Source organism: Cynoglossus semilaevis, chromosome 11 (genome assembly GCF_000523025.1).
Source record: "Cynoglossus semilaevis isolate Cse_v1.0 chromosome 11, Cse_v1.0, whole genome shotgun sequence".
NCBI lineage: Eukaryota > Metazoa > Chordata > Actinopteri > Pleuronectiformes > Cynoglossidae > Cynoglossus > Cynoglossus semilaevis.
In genome coordinates, this window is record NC_024317.1 from 18,377,752 (window position 1) to 18,395,949 (window position 18,198).

Consider the following 18,198-nt stretch of genomic DNA (forward strand, 5'->3'; position numbering starts at 1 on the left):
GTTACCTGACACTATACTGAGTGGACACTGTCAGCAGGACGGTTTTCAGATAAGGGCCGGCCGACCTCTTCAGGTCATCGGCTCCTTTTTCCGTCAGACAGCCAGCCAGCACACGGAAACCTTTCCGATCCAGCTTCTTACACAGCAGGTTCCCGAACCCTGAGTCACAGCCCGTCACAAACACATACTTGTCGGTGAGTTCTTCAATCTCCAGGCTGTCTCTGTACAGCCACACGATGAACCACAGCACCACCACAGTAGCACCGATGTACAGCCAAGCATTCTCCCTGAAGGAGAAAAGAAGATAAAACATTAAAAAAAAAAAATAGACCTAAAAGTTCCAGGATACAACTCCAAACTAAAGTGACAGCTGTGGTGTTGACTGAAGTTTCTCACCCTAAAATGTCCTGGACTGACGGTGACTCCATGTTGATTCTGGAGTAAGGGTTAAAGTTTTGATCAGCTGGGAGGACTTAGTATTTGCTGAAAAAAAAAACATTTACAAATGATGGTGGACAGTGACATGTCACAAAAAGTAGTTCTAGTAAATAATAAAAAAATATATACCACATCCTAATACACATAATTACGTAATATCAGTACTTAAAAATAATTCAGATTTTTATTTATTATATATTATTGTTATTATTACAACAAAGGTGTGTTTTCTTTTTCACTGAGAGCTGTCTGTGTTTGTAGTACAGAAGTACTTTGGCCACATGAGAAATCTTTGGATAATACGCTTATGAAAGCGAGAAAGGCATCTGTGAGAGTACAATCGCAACGACAGGGTGGGGAGTGGTGGGGAGCTGGAGGAGAGGGGGGCTATTGTTTAAAAGCATGAATTCAATGCCCGTGACGGAGCTGCTTAGGCTTATTGCTGGAAACCTATTAGTTTACACGGTTCTTAGATTGTAACCGCAGACAGCAATTAATTAAATTGTATGTATGTATACAGGCAAATAGTAGCTTTTTTAAAAAAAATAACTTTAATTAATTGCAAAATACTGGAAAATGCTGTGCATATACGTCATAGGAAGAAGAATACATTTTTGGCTTGTCTCTTTATCAGCAGGCTCCACATAGCGATTTGGCAGAATTTTTACACCTGACGCTCTCACTGACAAAACAAGTTTGAGGGATCAGTGGTATTGAACTCACAACCTTCTGATAGCAGGCATTAATGTCATAAGAAATATTACAGTAACAACCAACCATTACATCACTAAACTAAACTAACTAACTAACTAAACTAAAAAAACACACACCAGCTCTATGTAACTCACTGCTTTAGGGTAAACATAAAATCATTTGTTATTTGAAAATAAAATATGAAACGTACAACCATTAAAAAATACTATAAAAGTTTAAATTTTAGAGCTAAGTGACATTCTAATAAAGCTGAGAAGAAATGACAATGAAAAATTTGTATTCCCTACCTTTTCAACTTTAATCGGACCTTCACAACTTTCCCGTCCTCTTCACTTCCTCTTTCTTCCTTTACTTCTGTGGTTACTGAGGGGCCAGTCACAGAGAAAGAGTTTATCCCCATGGTTTTATCCCTTAAGACAAGAGCACAACTGATAATCCCCAATCCATAAAATCCATTTTACTGTGTGCTGGTTTAAAAAAGTGTCAGAAGCACACTTTTGTAAACATAATGCAAACATGGTTATCAAAGAACCTACTTTCCAACTTTAAACGCTGTGTTAAATAACAAGTGCTTTCATAACGACAAAAACGCTGCTTTCTGATAATAACAAGGCACAAAGCAGGTTAACATTTCAATAGAAATAGGTATGTTTCTTAAGAGTTATCAATGGTCTTTTTTTTGGTTGACATACGTCTTGCATGGCAGTCTTAATATTTACAGAAAATGCTAAATGCTAAATGTGATGTATGCTGTTACTGATACCTACTGAGTTTTTTCTTTAAAGAATATAATCAACACAAAATTTGCTGTAAAAATAAACTCACCATGTGAGCGGTTGCGTCAAACATTCCTCGTCCTGAATGGACCCGGTGCTATTTTTATCCGGTCACTGGATTTTACAGGTTCAGAAAATATTTCTGTTGAAAAATCCTGTTGGTTATTACACTGTGAATGTCATTTGGTAGTTTGCCCTTCACTTTCGCAACCCTTACAATCGAGAGAGCAGATTAGATAAACTTTTATGACTTGTTCGGTGGGAAGCTACAGAAACATTACCAGTGTCATTAAAAAGTAAATCAATAACAATAATTAATAGATTATTAATAGATGTGTTAAATCTTCCAGGATGGCTTTGTCAAAATTAAAGACTTGTGTGTGTATGTAGGTTAGTTTCCTGATTTGTTTAGCACTTGTTAACCACACCGACCCATAACACTGATATTTCTATTGGAATAAGAGAAATTATAATATTGACAATTTTAATGATGAAAAAAACATTATCGTCCCAAAAGAATAACAAAAAGCAAAAGAAAATCTAAAAGACAATGTTATTATTATTAAGAAAAAAAATATCCACACATTTTATTTTATTGAAAAACATCTCTCTTTAAACTATATACAGGGTATATGAGTCCAATGTGTAAATCTGATGTATTATTACCATATTACTAAAGACAATGGAGACGTGAGAACCATTTATAAATCATTTGCATTGACTTCACTTCAAATTAATAGCATATTTCATCTGTATATATAGACACAAACAGTTTTGTTTGATTTATTAAGCAGCGGTTTATTTGTTGTTGCAAAAAAAATTATTCAAATGACAAATGTAAAAAGACGACTAACAGAAAACTGCAGGCAGTTATTAATGTACACAAACCATAAATAAATAAACATACGCATATGCATAGATCATGAATCAAGTATTTTAAAAGGCTATTTTACATAATACTTTTTTGAAAAATATCTCAAAAATAAAAAGGTTGTAGCCCTGGCAAAAAGAGTTCCGTGACAGTCCCTTACAGAGGCTCTACAGAGTCAGACTTTTCTAATGGGAATCAGATGGAATTCTGTCTTTGATTCTCCTCCTTTTACAATCAGCTTTAATCATCACGTTTGTCTGCATGTGATGTTTACGACGATGCAGAATGAAGCTGGCCTTTGTGTACGTACTCCAGGGCTGTGGCAATGGTTCTCATGTCCATCTCAATGCTACGGGCCCAGTTCTCCACATCACCAATCTCCTGTTCAAAATAGTCGTGCAAAAACACTTGATGGTTAGTAAATTGTACAATCTATTTCTTTCTTTCTTTTTTCAATCTGAGGATTCATCTCACCTTAAGAGCTTGATTAAATCCTTCCACCATACTGATCCACTGTGCAGTTTGTTTGGAGAACTGACCCGCCTGCACTTGGAGAGTCTTCACTTCGTGGTCAAGCTTACGCTGGTTAACATATGCCTGAGCAACACTGATGTCAATCACAAAAAAAGATAAAACATTACTGCTAATAAATTAATGTGTTAATTACTTTGATATATTTCATCACTATTATATTTGCAGAAGGCACCAAATCACATTTACACAACATGTGTAGCTGTGGGTGACCTGCATCTCTCACCTGCATTTTTATTATCAATAACATGACAATACATTTAGCCTAACTTCCATACCCGACGTTGAGGTGATCGACCAGAGCTTCAGTCAGACAGGTGGCTGCAGTAATTGCTTCACGTCTCCGTCTCTCTATACAAGATTTAAAGTCGAACAACACAAACATTAATCTTTAACATTGGACACCAATCTTTGTTTTTAGCACTGATTAGCATTGAAGCTAGCTCACGTCACGAAGCCTCACCCTGCAGGTCTTTCCGCTCATTTTGTTTGGCCTGGTGTTCTTTCAGCAGACGAGACAACATCTTTAATTATACCTATAGTTTTGTTTAAGTAAGAAATATATTTATATAATGACATACAGAGTGCAGGACCGTCCACACGCTAACACTAACGTAGCTGTGTCACGAGACACAGTTAAAGGAAGTCACGCGGGGGCGTGTCAGAAAATGGATCTATAAGCAAATCAACAAAACTATCAACTATCTGTTGATCTGTCATCGGCGTTATGTGAGTGAATACGTCTAGTCAGTTAAGACGGCAAAGTGTTTAGAAATCACACAAACACAAGAAGCGATAGCTCTTATGTATGTATTTTTTATTAACCTATTTCGAGCTTTCAAAATAAAAGCACGAGCAGCTAAACATTTCAAAGAATCCATACTTAAACTGGCGAGACTGGTCATGAGTCTACTCTGTGGAGAATTTGAGAAAACAGTGTTTCTAAGTGCATAAATATATATATAATATAAATAATATCTGTTACAGTTTCAAATTAAAAGTATTGTGAAAATAATCCGAAAATCAGCGTGATTTCTCTTAAAAATTAAATTAATTAAAGCCAAATGTGAAAACTGCTGGGAAATTACCTTTGAGCAAAAACTTTTTCTGCGGAGCTGTGTATTCTTTCTTTGCAGAGATAGACGCGCTCATGGTATGTTTTGGTCCTGGAGCGGACCTGCGTATTTGTACCTCGTCTCATGTTATTTTATTTGGAAAAACTATCAACGGAAGTGTTGTGCTTGCTAACTACCGAAAGCAGGGCTGTGCTGTTGGCCGGCGGCTACCTGTCAACATCTTGGAAGTAGGTTATTCTTAGGTTTTGGTGGTTCTTTTTCTCCTGTTTGGACCAGGTATAAACATTTTGTCTTATACTGTGTAAGAAATGTAGAATTTTCTCGAGCGACAGGTCTAAACTTTTGAAGTAACCGACAGCTCTTAGCTTTATTAACGTCAGATTATGCTAATGCTTGGTGTTTAGCACGACGCCAAACACAGTTGCTAAGTTGTTAAGTTTCTGTTTAAATGGTAATATCATAACATAACAACTCTCCGAAGCACCAGGGTCCTTAAATGTGTAATGAGAAATAGTCAGCTGGTGGGCTCTAATGCTGAGAGCCTTCGTGTAGCATGAAGGACAGCCTTCAAGTATTCCTAATGTCGTCACAGTCTGACGCCGTCATTTTGATAGATTAATGAATAGTATTCGACCTGCATTAAAGTCATTGTGTCCATATCACGTGTCAAAAGCTATTTCGCATATTATAAACAACATAACTGTTATACCTATATAGCATTACGATAGGATTATTTGTTATGAAATTTTCTTAACAAGACCAGCAGGTGTCAAGTCAACGTTGATATGTTTATTATTACTATTTACACTAGAGATAACCCTTCAGTGTTCCTTCTGAATCTGAGCGATGTTCACTTTTTGTAAATATTTCTGAAATATACAATATAGAAATTATACTGTTCTTCAACCTTTTCTACACTAGTTTTTGTTTGTGGTAGATCACTCATTCCGATCTTAACACTGCTTGTTAACACATCCTGTGTTCATGTTCACAGTTGTTTGGAGTTCTCTTTATTGCAAAGCAGTGGTGTAATGGAAGAACCATGAAGGCTCAATTACAAGTTACAGGTGGGTAATTCTGTGACTATTGGTAGTACTTATTAGGATTAGTAGGATTTAGGTAGAGAAAAACATGTTTCTGCTGTGAAGTTGTACTGAGTATAACTGTGTATTTGACAAACAAAATGCTTGAATCTGATAATACATATTTTTTAGAATAGTCAATTGTCAATGTTGCACATTCAATGCTGCTTTTTTGTCTGTCCAGTGATTTCGGCCCGGCTGAAGGAAAACAAAAAGAACTGGTTTGGTCCCAGTCCATATGTGGAGGTTGTTGTGGACGGCCAGTCAAAGAGGACAGACAAGTTCAATAACACACACAGTCCAAAATGGAATCAGGCTCTCACTGTGTAAGTTTGACTCTAATTTTTGTTTTCCACTCAATCACTGTTTGAGTTAAACGTCAATATTTTTTTTCTACTAGGTTTATTCATCTTTTTTTCTTTTCTGCGTTAAAAAAAATGTGGCTCTTAAATGACCATAAGTTTATAAAATAATTAACATGTATAATACCTGTATGTGTATTTTGTGAGACACTAAAAACATTGTAGTCCTCAAAATTATTTTTTAATTAATTATTTTTATAATTTCTTTAATATATTTTTTTGTATTTATTAAAATCATGTCGATGCAGTCACGTCTTATGACAGGGAATAGCAGGCAGACCTTTTTATCTACTTTTTTTTTTTTTTTTTTAAAGAATTGTGACCCCTGTTAGCAAACTCATCTTCCGAGCTTGGAGCCACCAGACATTAAAGGCAGACATCCTGTTAGGAATTGCCTCACTGGAGATCCTGCAGGCACTCAAGACTAATGACCTGAAATGTAAGTTCACATTACTGTCTGTAGGCTTCTTAATTTCATCTATATTATTTATTTTGTATTTTTACCTAATTATATCTGTAACTGTCAGTTTTACCCCTGTTAGATATCTGTGATGTTATCTTACATCTTTACCATATTCTTTATGGTTCACCATATATCTGGTCTATGTAAATTGTTTGACTTAAAAGGCACTGTTCGTACAACAGAAACTTGCCATTAAAAATGTTTAACCTTAATCTGTGTCTAAACCAGTGTGTGAGGTGGTGCAGACCCTGCAGTTGTGTTCTGACGGAGACCCCCAGGATGTTGTAGGTGACCTGTCGGTCTGTCTGGATGGCCTGCAAGTGGATCCTGAAACCTTTGCTTCTGCAGAGAGGGATTATAGTAAGTAATGCATGAAGGAATAAACACACAAAAGTAAAAGATCAGACAGTATCACATCATCATGGACATTTTTTAGTGATATGGATTTGGTGCTGTTAAAACAGCAAAAAGAAACCTTAACCATAAACCATAATCCTATATAAAGTTATTCTACAGTTTTAGACTCCTTCAAGAAAAAAATCAGTTATTAGAAAATTCAAGGAGGTAACCGTTATTGTATTTCTGAAAAAAGTGTTTTTTCTCAAGTGTACCCTAAAGATCGATTTTCCTTTTTTTTTTCTTTTGTTCCAGTTGCTGCTTCAAGTAGAAATGTGAGAGAAAATGGAGATGCTAGAAACAGGTCCAGTACTGTTTTTTATTCCCATGTTTATCAAAAAAACAAAGAAAATCAGTAATGTGTTTTTTCTTGCTTCTGCGCCTCTTTATGGTCTATCCCAATAAAATAACCTCTTGTGAACAGGTCGAGCAGGGAGTCGTCTTCCTCTAGTGACTCAGACGAGTGGGTCATTGTGCCATGTGATCGCGCTTCTCCAGGAGGCTCCTCTGCTTCGCGACCTTCCAGACCATCTCGACCCTCTCCGTCTCCACAAAGACCTGCAACCTCGCCAGGTGTGGGACAAACCAGAGGTTCTCGAAATATCAGGACCATATTTTTTGGAGATCACGTTAATTAAAGCAGTTTTTCTGTGTACAATTACATTTTATAGTTCACAAGTTGTTTTCTTTTGAAGATGACCTTAGCTGTTATTTTCACTGTTCTCCACAGTCTCCTCCAGCAGTTCCTATCCCAGTGAGCTGAGTGAAGGCCCATCTTCTGATGGTACTCAGGCATCAGCGAATGGCTGCTCAGGTCTCCAATGTAACTCAGGTTCTACAGCCACAGGTTCTTCACAGACAGGCTCTGGTCCAAAACCAGATACCAGTGTTGTAGCAGCTCTGGCTACACCAAGAATCCCACCTATCAACAACGCTCCTTTACCACCTGGGTAAAAAAAAGAAAAAAAAATTTCAGGATTTGGAAATTCTGTTATTAGATAAAAACAATGTATTGTAGTAGTTTGTGACCTTTATGATATTGATGATATTCTATTATTTAACATTTTCCAATATGATTAGTCACAGTAGCTATTTGTTTGTGTAGCATTACAAATGATCACATGCTTTTGTTAATGTTTGTTTTTCCAAAACCACAAAGGCTTTCTGTGCACTTATATTTAAGAAATGTCAACAAAGATCACAACCTGCACACCTGTAGTACTGTGTCCTCACGAGAGATGTTTTCTAGGTTTAAGGTATAGAGTAGACAGACGGGACCTTACTCCATTATAGGTGACTTTGAATCCCTGCAGCTAGGTTTCAAATCAATCAAATTAAAAAGCATTGCTATAGGAAAATATTGTATTTACATATATATGTAAATATATATATGTGTGTGCATATATACGCATTAATACACAGACACACATATATATATATATATATATGAACAATAAAAATATTTCCTAATCTTTACTAATCACTTCTGCTGCCTGCAGGTGGGAACAAAGGGTGGACCAAAATGGTAGAGTGTACTTCGTGGATCACATTGAGAAAAGGACGACCTGGGAAAGGCCTGAGCCTCTGCCTACAGGGTACATAAACAATTGTATGGTGGCGATGCCGCCTACATACTGCAGCTTTTGCTGTCCCTGAGGCTGAGTAGCAGTCAAATGAGAACGCTCTCTTTTTTCAGATGGGAGCGTAGAGTGGACCCTATGGGAAGGGGGTACTACGTTGACCACATTACTAGAACCACAACATGGCAGCGTCCCACTCAGGAGTCGGTGCGAAACTATGAAGAGTGGCAGAACCAACGCAGCCAGCTGCAGGGAGCCATGCAGCAGTTCAACCAGAGGTTCATCTACGGGGTGAGAGCGGTCGAGTCATCTGTTTATATAAATTTTAAGTGTTTTTTTCCATCAAACGTTTGATGAAAGCACTACAAGTATGTCTTGACAGATGTGAAATACATGACACACCCTCCTCTTGTTTAGCTCCAGGACCAGATTGCAGCTACAGCCAATAAAGAGTTTGACCCACTTGGGCCTCTGCCACATGGCTGGGGTAAATCTCACTAAGTATTATATTATTTAGTCAAGGCTTTGTGGTTTAAAAATTGTTCATTATCCTAATTAAACTGAGATATAATGTATTTTAAATGATAGAGAAAAGAACGGACACCAACGGCAGAGTTTATTTTGTTTACCATCCAACTCGGTCAACCCAGTGGGAGGACCCCAGGAGGCAGGGGTAAGTGAGGGGTTATATACTGTACACATGTTCACGCAAATATGTTTAAATACTTTTTTAATTAACTGTGAAATGTAATGTAATTAAGCTTTTCTTGGTGATTGTACTGTATAGTGCATTTGCTTCAGTCTCCGTGAATTTGTTTAATTAAAAACAATTGTTAGATTTTAACCAATTTATTCCTGAATTAGGGCAGTATTACATATAAGATCATAGACCAGCGATTGTTAACTTGCGGCCCACCAAAACCATGAAATCCGACCAGATTTCGCGACCAGATTTAAAAAATAAACATTAATTAATAATGTTAGACAAAAATGTGATTTTTATTTCATTTTATGAGTGTCCGGCCCACAAGGTGACTGTCCTTTTTTGATTAATGTTCAATCGTCTGGTTTGAAATTTCAAATATTTTCATAAACTGTTAAAGATGTAAATATGATTAGGACATTTGGTAATGGTGTCTGATTCTGCATAGTTAACATTTTTGATGAATACTTTATTAAACATACTCCTTCTTGGTTTTACTTCTACTGCTAAGTTTGCATGTTTCAAAATTCATTAACAATGTTTTCTTTTATTTGTTTCAATACTTTAGGCTTTTAAATGATAAACCCTTACCAGACGGCTGGGAGATGAGGTTCACTGTAGACGGCATTCCATACTTTGTAGACCACAACAGGCGAACTACCACCTACATCGACCCTCGAACAGGAAAATCTTCACTGTGAGTCGTCAAAAGTGCTGTAGTATAAATCACCACATTGATTGTAGTCTTGATGTATATTAAAGAATAATACAAACTCTTAGACCATTAGATTGAATGGTTAATACCAGAAGAAGTCTGAATAGTGTTTAATGCTCTTTTGTCACTTTAGTACAATGACTTGTTACCGCCTGGTATCTGTAAGAATAACATTTATGTTAACCTATGATCTACGTCAGGTTTAAAATATCTCACCAGAGAGTCTACAAGGGAATATAGTCTCCCTCTTTGACTATATTTATGAACTATATTTGTATATTATGAAATGTAATAACTCACAGCTGTCTGTTTCATGGTGATCATTCCTCTACTGACCTTTTCCACAGAGAAAATGGGCCACAGATAACCTACGTCAGGGACTTTAAAGCCAAAGTGCAATACTTCAGGTTCTGGTGTCAGGTATGTGCTTTTTACATGGCTGCTGGAATGACTTCCCTCCAGTGATCTCATCACTTATGATCATATATGGCTGTGCAACAGTAGATACTGTCTGTTATTCTCCCAGAAATGTTATATTTCAGCTTGTTGAAGTAGAATTAGAAATTTCTGCTGGTGTTACATTTTGTGTTACATTCACATCTTAGTTAGTTCCTCTGTGGAAAAATGGTGGTAAACAAGGGGGATGCATTTACCTCAGAAATTCTGGTAATAGATTTATGGACTAATTTCATAGGTCTGGCTTTATATTGATACTAGATTGAAACTAGATTTTTTGTTTGTTTCAGGTTAAATTGAGTGTGTTATTAAATAAATAAATTGCTCGATTATGTGTTAAGAACTGAAAGCCATTGTGTCGAGGTACTGTTGTATTGTTGTATTATGTGGAATATTTGCTGCACTTTTTTTAACATGTAGTTTCTCTTTTAGCAAATGTCAATGCCTCAGCACATTAAGATCACTGTTTCACGAAAAACTCTGTTTGAGGATTCATTCCAGCAGGTACAAAATCTCATTTTCCAAAACTATCCAGCAGCACTGTGTTGTCAATGGTTAAATAATAGTTTTTTTCATTTATTTATTCTGAATTTTCACGTATAGATCATGAGCTTCCATCCTCAAGATCTAAGGCGAAGGCTGTGGATTATATTTCCTGATGAGGAAGGCTTGGATTATGGTGGTGTCGCCAGGTTGGATCAACATTTTCTTTTTAAACTGTTTTTTTATATATATATTTATATTTTTGTGCTACCCTGTCACTGAAAAATAGTTTGTATGAATAGCAAAGTATCTCACAATATTTTTCATCTGCAGGGAATGGTTTTTCTTGCTGTCACATGAAGTACTGAACCCCATGTACTGTTTGTTTGAGTACGCTGGCAAAGACAATTACTGCCTGCAGATCAACCCTGCTTCTTACATCAACCCGGATCATCTCAAGTACTTCAAGTTCATTGGGCGCTTTATTGCAATGGTAACTGAATGCTCTCCTTGACAATTATTATTACTCATTGAATGAGTGGTTATAATTTAAACGCACTGTAAAATATAAAAACAACCTGCTTTCCTGTTCCAGGCCTTGTTCCACGGCAAATTCATTGACACCGGCTTCTCTCTGCCATTCTACAAACGTATCCTCAACAAACCCCTGGCTCTCAAAGACCTGGAGTCTATAGATCCTGAGTTTTACAACTCACTTATATGGATCAAGTAAGTTAATATTAATAATTTATGGCGGCACTGCCAAACCTTTTTTGTACCAGGTCCTGGTACCGGCTAGTACTGTGGACTGGTAGTGCCCCACTGATCATTGAAGGATCATTTAAGATCAGTGAATTCTCAAAATAAAACACCTTTTAGATTCGAGATTAGAGTCTGAAATAGGTATAATCTTTTAATAACTGCCGAATTATCTTTAAATGAAGAAAGTAAATGTAAATAAATAGTTTATTCTTTCACTGCTTTGTCTGCCCATTGAACAAGTATTGTTTGAGTTGTAGTATTCCTACAAAAAAAAAGATACGTATTGTTGTGTTTTTGCCTGTTAATAATTGGGCTTTAACTGTGTGGCCCACAGGGATAATAACATAGAGGAGTGTGCTCTAGAGATGTTCTTCTCAGTCGACAAGGAGATCCTGGGGGAGGTCACCACACATGAACTAAAACCTGATGGAGGTAACATCCAAGTCACTGAAGAAAACAAGGAAGAATACATCAAGTACTAATGCACTTTTTATTTTTTTAACTCTCAGTCAAACGCCAACTGTTGGGCTGGTGTGAATTCTGACTGTGTTCTGTCTTCTCGTCTTTGTTACCCAGACTGGTGGCAGAGTGGAGGCTTTCCAGAGGAGTGGAGGAGCAGACTCAGGCTTTCTTTGAAGGCTTCAATGAAGTTCTGCCTCAGCAGTACCTTCAGTACTTTGATGCAAAGGAACTCGAGGTGCTGAACCTTCACTGAGTCAGAAAAAACTTTAGAAAAGTTTTTTTTTTTTGTTTTTATTCTTTTTGTTCTTCTGAACAACCCCTTTTCACAGAGCACACATACGTTTTTAAGTGTTTGTCATCTGCAGGATAATATATATATATGTTTCCTTGTCTGTAGGTGATGCTGTGTGGAATGCAGGAGATAGACCTGGTGGACTGGCAAAGGAACACAATCTATAGGAATTATGCTCGAAGTAGCAAGCAGATTGTCTGGTTCTGGCAGGTTGGTTCACTATTTATGAAGTCTAGAATATATAAATATATAAACTCTGTTTATATACTGTATGTATTCTAAACGTTATAGCACTTCTGCAGTTTGACTGTAGAAGTGCTGGACAACACTGTTCTTATTTCACTCTTTAATGTTGTTTTAGTTGAGGCTTTAATAGTATAATAATAACTAATCAGCTACTACAGTAAATACACCAGTGGCTATTAGAGGGAGATAGATAGATAGAACTTTATTCCCTTCAAATACACCAGTGGATATTTCAGGGAAATAGATAGATAGAACTTTATTCCCTTAAAAAAATAAGTATTATTCTGAGAGTTTTATCAAATAAAAACTTATTCTTTTCATTTAGCATCTTAAAAAGGCTTGTGTCTCATTTTGGGGATGAACACTTTTTAGGCTTCATGCATACTATACTTAAGCACCAGATTAAGCAGATAGATACTGCTGAGTTGGAGCATGATCTGTTGTAAACTCTAATCCACATGGAATTTAAATGTGACTGAAGACTTATGTGTCACCAGTTCATGAAGGAGATGGACAACGAGAAGAGGATGAGAATGTTGCAGTTTGTAACAGGAACCTGTCGTCTCCCTGTGGGTGGTTTTGCTGACCTGATGGGTATGTACTGTAATACACGCACTGGCTCAGAGCCACCGAACTAAAAGGTTACTGGACTAATGTTTTACACCGATGCGTGCAGGGAGCAACGGCCCGCAAAAGTTCTGCATCGAGAAAGTGGGCAAAGAAAACTGGCTTCCAAGAAGCCATACGTGGTGAGTTCCCCTTCTCTGTATTTGCTGTTATTCCAGTTCTTTCACCAAGGTCATAAGGAGTTTCAAAGTGAAACTTCTAAAGCCAGTACCAAACCCACTTAGTCACCTCTGATTCAACCACTTTCTTTTGTTGCCAAGGCTTAATGAAATACCTGGAAGCAGAATACTCCTTGTGGCATGTTTTGAATTAGAGAGTTTAGTGTTTGTGTGGTGAATGTTTTTGTGTTGCAACATGTCAAATGAATGCAGTTGCAGGTTCTGACAGCTTATAGGGAAACCCAACTGTGATGTTGATTATTTGAAGGCAACTGTTTAACACATGGTACTGAAATGTATTATATGCTTTCGAGGTACATTTAAACTGTAATTTAAAATCTGTCTCGTTCCCCTGTGCAGCTTTAACCGGCTGGACATGCCCCCCTACAAGAGCTATGAGCAGCTGAAGGAGAAGCTCTTGTTTGCCATAGAGGAGACGGAGGGCTTTGGGCAGGAGTGATGCATTGTGGGAAGTTTAGCAGTTTTCATCTTTCCTGTGTACGTCAGGGATCGGTATAGTAGAAAAAAAATCCTTCTTAGAATTTCTGCCGGACAGATCATGCCGCCTGCAGTTTTTTCTTAACATATTTAGTTCATTGGATTTATTTAATAATTTAATTTGCTTTTCGTGAGCTACCTGTGAATCCTTCCCACCCCTTATTCACTTCTCAAACCTTAAATTTGTCTTTAATCCGGCTAATCTCATTTGCCTGTTCAACCCACTGAGTAAGAGTAGAGACAATAAGGCAGAGAAAAGACGCCTCTTTCACTCCGTCACATCTGCACTCTCTGGACGTGACATGAGTCCAGTCTCCATATGTTCAGCTGTGAAGTCTACGCAGCACTGGCATGTTTCAGATCTATGCAGAATGAATGCTTCTGGAGCAGAGAAGAGTATTCTGACTTGAGTTTTTAAAAAAAGTATGTATTTTGAAGTGAGATTAGAAGCTAATGTGTAGTTTAACATCAATGTTTTTAAAAATGTAATTGAGGATTTTTTTTTGTTTTATTTTAAAGTGACTCCCATAGTAAATACCTTTTAAAGGCAATAGATTTACACCAGGACCATACTAACTCGATAATTAATTTCTTCCTTATTTGAATTTTCTTAATAATGAGCTTCACCTTCTAGATCATTGTGAATGTTGTCTTGAAAGAGAATGTATTTTCTTATCTGTACTAGTTTTGTAGCAATCGTTGAACAGCGAAATATCTAAACCGTGGTTGGTTGGTTGATTGATTTGTTGCCATAGCACTTTGACAAATTTAATTTTAAATGAGTATTCCCAACATAACGTAAAGGGAAATATATTTACCTGTGATTAACGTCTTTAAACTTTGCCTTCTTTAATTTGGCGGTTTTATGCCAAGTTATTTGCCACTCTGCAGAACTGTCTTGGAGGGATCACTGTGCTGTTGAGTCTGTTCATGAGCTGCTACTATGACGTGGGGTCGTTATAATGGTTTCAATAGTATGAAACAAAAATCTGTTTACTGACTATTACCCACTGAATGGTAGCCATTAAGGTATTATCACGCAGTAGATCCCTGATGGGAAAAAAACCCTTAAACACTTGGTGTCAGTATTCTTAAAAAATAGAGAATGTCCGTGAAATACAGTCTTACAGTAGGTGTCATGGTGCAGTAGACCCCAGTGATATACAGGCTTAAATTAAGATTCAAAACATCTAAGTGTGTTTGACCCTAGTTTTATAGGGTTTTAAATATTTAGCCTTGTACAGATATTTTTTCTTTTCAAATCCAAGTAAACGATGGGGCTTCAAACACGTCCCATCCCTAACGACACTAACACTGAGTACATATCAGTTTCCACTGTTCAGTTGTACAACATGACCAAAGCAGTACTTTTATGTCAGCCAGTGTTTAACATTACAAAGATATTTGTAGTACCCTCTCACTCCCCTTTTTTTTTTTCTTTTTTTTTTGCTGCAGTTTTTAGGTAAACATGACAAAATAAAACTCTCTCAATATTTTACATGGATGTTTTTTTATTCATAATGTTGGTTTTACAAACCTCAGTTCTGAATTACAATACAATATCTTAACAACAGAGTAGTGTGTACAGAGGGTGTGTAAATGTTAGTAGCACTTCCAGTGTATATTAGTAAAAACAAAGACATTGATTACCAAGTCACCCTGTCCTTTTTTATTTAGGAAAACAACACTTTATAGTTTCTTCAATATGAAATGTTTGGGTTTCTCCACAGTAATATTTATTGTCATTAAAAAAAACATTTCACATTTTTGCATTATCTAAATAAAATTGTGCATAAATTAAAAGAACATTAAACAAATTGACGGTTTAGATTAATGTCTGTTGTTATCTTACTTGATGTCTGTAACTGATGAATGAAAAGACTCATAGGTGAATTTCAAAGAAGTAATTTTTAACTTAATTTCCAAGTTCGTTTGTTTCTTTTTCTTTCTTTTTTGTTCGTTTTTTGAGCAAGTGAGTGAACATGTCCAAAAATAACTGTCTATGGGTGAAATGGGTTTCTTTTCTCACTGATGTTAAAATCTTGTAAAATATTTTGGTGATTAATTATGGACTGTTAAATTTGTTTAACAGATTATAACTAATGATGTAGCACCTTAACTATTCAACCAAGTATATTACCAGTACATTTCTGCTGTGTTCCAATAATAATAATAATAACGGCCTATTCATTTTTTTTTTAATAAACTTTGACAAACGACAATGCATTAGTCATTAATGTGAATGTGTTCACATTTATCTAATATGGTTACGATTTAACGTTGGATTTTTTTTCTAAGGACCACTAGGTTTTGACCTTCTGGAAGGAGTCGGCTCGTTCACACCTTTAAGTATTTCATCCACCAAATGACTCGTCATTTCTTGGTGAGTTGGTTTGTTCGTTTTTAAAACTTTTAAAGATGTTACTTATTAAATTTAAGAAGTTTTAAGGGTGGAAATATAAAATAAAACTGCGCGGTAGGAACTATTTCCGCGGCCAACCTTTGCAGTGCCACATCGTGTGTATCATGTTTTATCGTCCTACCGGATGTGCTACCCTGGAGCAATGGCAGGTCAGGATCTGGTCAGAATTCTTGTGTATACTGTCAATCACCTGCTGCAACAGGAGAAATACAGAGCTGCTCTGGCCGTTCTGAAGGGATTCAGAAACGGAGTCGTGTAAGAGAATGCGTTCCTACAGAATCGTTTTTCTTTTGTTCCGCTCTTATCAGTAACACCTTAGACTGTAGTGGCTGATCTGGATTTTTGTTATATCTAAATAAAATAAATGATTGTCGAGGAGGATGTTAGTTAGTTAGGACGTTAGTAGTTTTGATTTCTGTTGTTACATTTTACATTTGGTTCTCAAACTATCACATGAGTACCACTGCTGGTACCTAGACTCACAATGGTAATTTTGTATTTTATTTTTTACTTATTTTTAGGTTGCTATTAATGCGTGTTTGTAATGGTTTAAGCACCAATTGTTGTATGAAATATTAACAACATCCTATTTAAATACATGCATTAGCAGAGCAGGCATGTGCTGCTGTATTTATTCAGTCGTACTAGTGTCAAATATTTTTTACTTTACTTTGTTCTAGATATGGAGCCAAAATCCGAGCACCACATGCCCTGGTGATGACATTTCTTTTCAAAAGTGGAAGGTAAGAATTTTTTCTGTCCATCAAAAAATTTGGATTTCACATCTAAGTGTCACATCTCTCTCTTTCTCAAAGTTTAAAGGACAAACTCAAAGCCATTTTGAAGGCCACTTACACACATTCTCGCAACCTGGCATACTTTGTGTTCACATACAAAGGACTTCAAGCCTTTCAGCAAAGGATACATGGAAAGAGTTTACAGTCGCACTCCTTTCTGGCTGCTTGTGTTGGAGGATGGTTAGTGTTTGGGGATAACAACAGCATCAATAGCCAGGTTTGCCAAGTCACTAGTCTGTTGTCCTCTGTTCCTTATTTAGTTACTAGTTACTAAGTACTCTCTTCACTAATGATCCTTTTGTTTTCCCCCTCCCAGATCAACATGTACTTGCTGTCTAGAATACTGTTCGCTCTGTCTCGTCTGGCTGTGGAGAAAGGACTCGTCCCTCAGCCTAAACATGACCCGTTCCCACTCTTTGCCACTCTGGTGTGGGGCATCGTCCTGTGGTTGTTTGAGTATTACCCACACACGCTCCAGCCCTCGCTTCAGTCCTCTATGAACTACCTCTACCACGACAGTAACGTGTGGCACGACGTCACCGACTTTCTTATTTTTAACAAGCCGCGGACAGCTGCTCAGAAATAAAGCACTGTGAGTATCCACCCAATCACAGCATACACTCAGGCACAAGAGATGAACAAAACCGGGAGTGAAATGTTGGCTTCTGTGTATTTGATGAATACATTTTAAACTCTGAAAATGCTCATCAGGTGACTGTATCGTGTCGCTTGATGTAAATGAATATTTACCTTTTAATTGGCTGCCTATTGAGAGAGTGGTTTTTGTTCTTGTCTGCAGAAAGATGATTGATTCAAACTTCAACAACTACAATAATGTGTGTGCGTGCATGTGTGTCTTTATATACAGGTACGTCCCTGTGATGAACCACAGAGTCCACTTCACCTTCTCCCCACTGACTGTGTGTAATGGCTCCAGTAGTTGGCTTAAGCTAGGGACGTCAAACATATGGCCTGTGGGCCAAAACCGGCCCGCTGGGGGTTCAATCCAGCCTGCCTGATGAATTTTGAAAGTTAAGAAAATGCACAAACCCTTCATTTTTTTATAATGATTACTTAAATATGAATATTTTCTAATAACCTTGTACTAATTTGCATGAGAACAAAGGAAAAAAACATGGACCTATTGTTATTTATAGCTAATTATGTTATGATTTTACTGGTCTAACCAAAATGAGTTTGACAACCCTTGCTTAAGCAGTTTAAGATAAAACAAACCAAATTGTGTTTAGATTTTTATTGCAAAATATTATTAGTAAAATTTGTTTAA

The 18,198-nt window shown here is 36.8% G+C and overlaps 4 protein-coding genes across 7 annotated transcripts in view; 2 read left to right on the forward strand and 2 right to left on the reverse strand.

Annotated features, from left to right (window-relative positions):
• Window positions 1-496, reverse strand: part of rdh5 (retinol dehydrogenase 5 (11-cis/9-cis)) — a 3,382-nt gene extending 2,886 nt beyond the window's left edge. The window contains exons 1-2 of one of the 2 annotated variants that reach the window (XM_025060360.1): window positions 397-496; window positions 41-287 (exon numbers count right to left, since the gene is read on the reverse strand). In XM_025060360.1, the coding sequence (XP_024916128.1) occupies window positions 41-287; window positions 397-428 (279 nt within the window). In that variant the 5' untranslated portion in view covers window positions 429-496. Of the gene's footprint in view, window positions 1-31; window positions 288-396 lie in introns of both variants that reach the window. The other variant, XM_025060359.1, reaches the window with a different exon arrangement.
• Window positions 497-2,705: 2,209 nt separating this feature from the next.
• Window positions 2,706-4,092, reverse strand: bloc1s1 (biogenesis of lysosomal organelles complex-1, subunit 1). Its single transcript, XM_008321113.3, has 4 exons — window positions 3,794-4,092; window positions 3,609-3,681; window positions 3,274-3,406; window positions 2,706-3,180 (listed from the first exon to the last, which is right to left on the reverse strand). The coding sequence occupies exons 1-4, from the start codon at window positions 3,852-3,854 to the stop codon at window positions 3,070-3,072; spliced, it is 378 nt and encodes a 125-aa protein (XP_008319335.1). The 5' UTR covers window positions 3,855-4,092; the 3' UTR covers window positions 2,706-3,069.
• A 342-nt stretch (window positions 4,093-4,434) lies between these two features.
• On the forward strand, window positions 4,435-15,913 carry itcha (itchy E3 ubiquitin protein ligase a). 3 transcript variants are annotated; one of them, XM_008321110.3, is made up of 24 exons: window positions 4,440-4,633; window positions 5,401-5,473; window positions 5,673-5,814; window positions 6,165-6,289; window positions 6,542-6,673; window positions 6,965-7,013; window positions 7,134-7,282; window positions 7,440-7,659; window positions 8,209-8,304; window positions 8,406-8,580; window positions 8,707-8,776; window positions 8,878-8,962; window positions 9,561-9,689; window positions 10,055-10,127; window positions 10,596-10,667; window positions 10,767-10,855; window positions 10,980-11,139; window positions 11,242-11,375; window positions 11,743-11,883; window positions 11,985-12,105; window positions 12,268-12,372; window positions 12,906-13,002; window positions 13,085-13,157; window positions 13,554-15,913. In XM_008321110.3, exons 1-24 carry the CDS (start codon window positions 4,481-4,483, stop codon window positions 13,651-13,653), a joined length of 2,763 nt encoding a protein of 920 aa, XP_008319332.1. In that variant the 5' UTR covers window positions 4,440-4,480; the 3' UTR covers window positions 13,654-15,913. The 3 variants fall into 3 exon arrangements, 2 of the variants coding, with proteins under 2 accessions (XP_008319332.1, XP_008319334.1); XM_008321112.3 differs by having other exon boundaries at window positions 4,543-4,682; XR_003051022.1 differs by lacking the exons at window positions 13,085-13,157; window positions 13,554-15,913 and having other exon boundaries at window positions 4,435-4,633; window positions 11,743-11,840; window positions 12,906-12,942.
• Window positions 15,914-16,199: 286 nt separating this feature from the next.
• Window positions 16,200-18,035, forward strand: pxmp4 (peroxisomal membrane protein 4). The gene is made up of 5 exons (XM_008321115.3): window positions 16,200-16,368; window positions 16,794-16,856; window positions 16,929-17,127; window positions 17,227-17,502; window positions 17,779-18,035. Exons 1-4 carry the CDS (start codon window positions 16,238-16,240, stop codon window positions 17,494-17,496), a joined length of 663 nt encoding a protein of 220 aa, XP_008319337.1. The 5' UTR covers window positions 16,200-16,237; the 3' UTR covers window positions 17,497-17,502; window positions 17,779-18,035.
• Window positions 18,036-18,198: the final 163 nt, after the last annotated feature.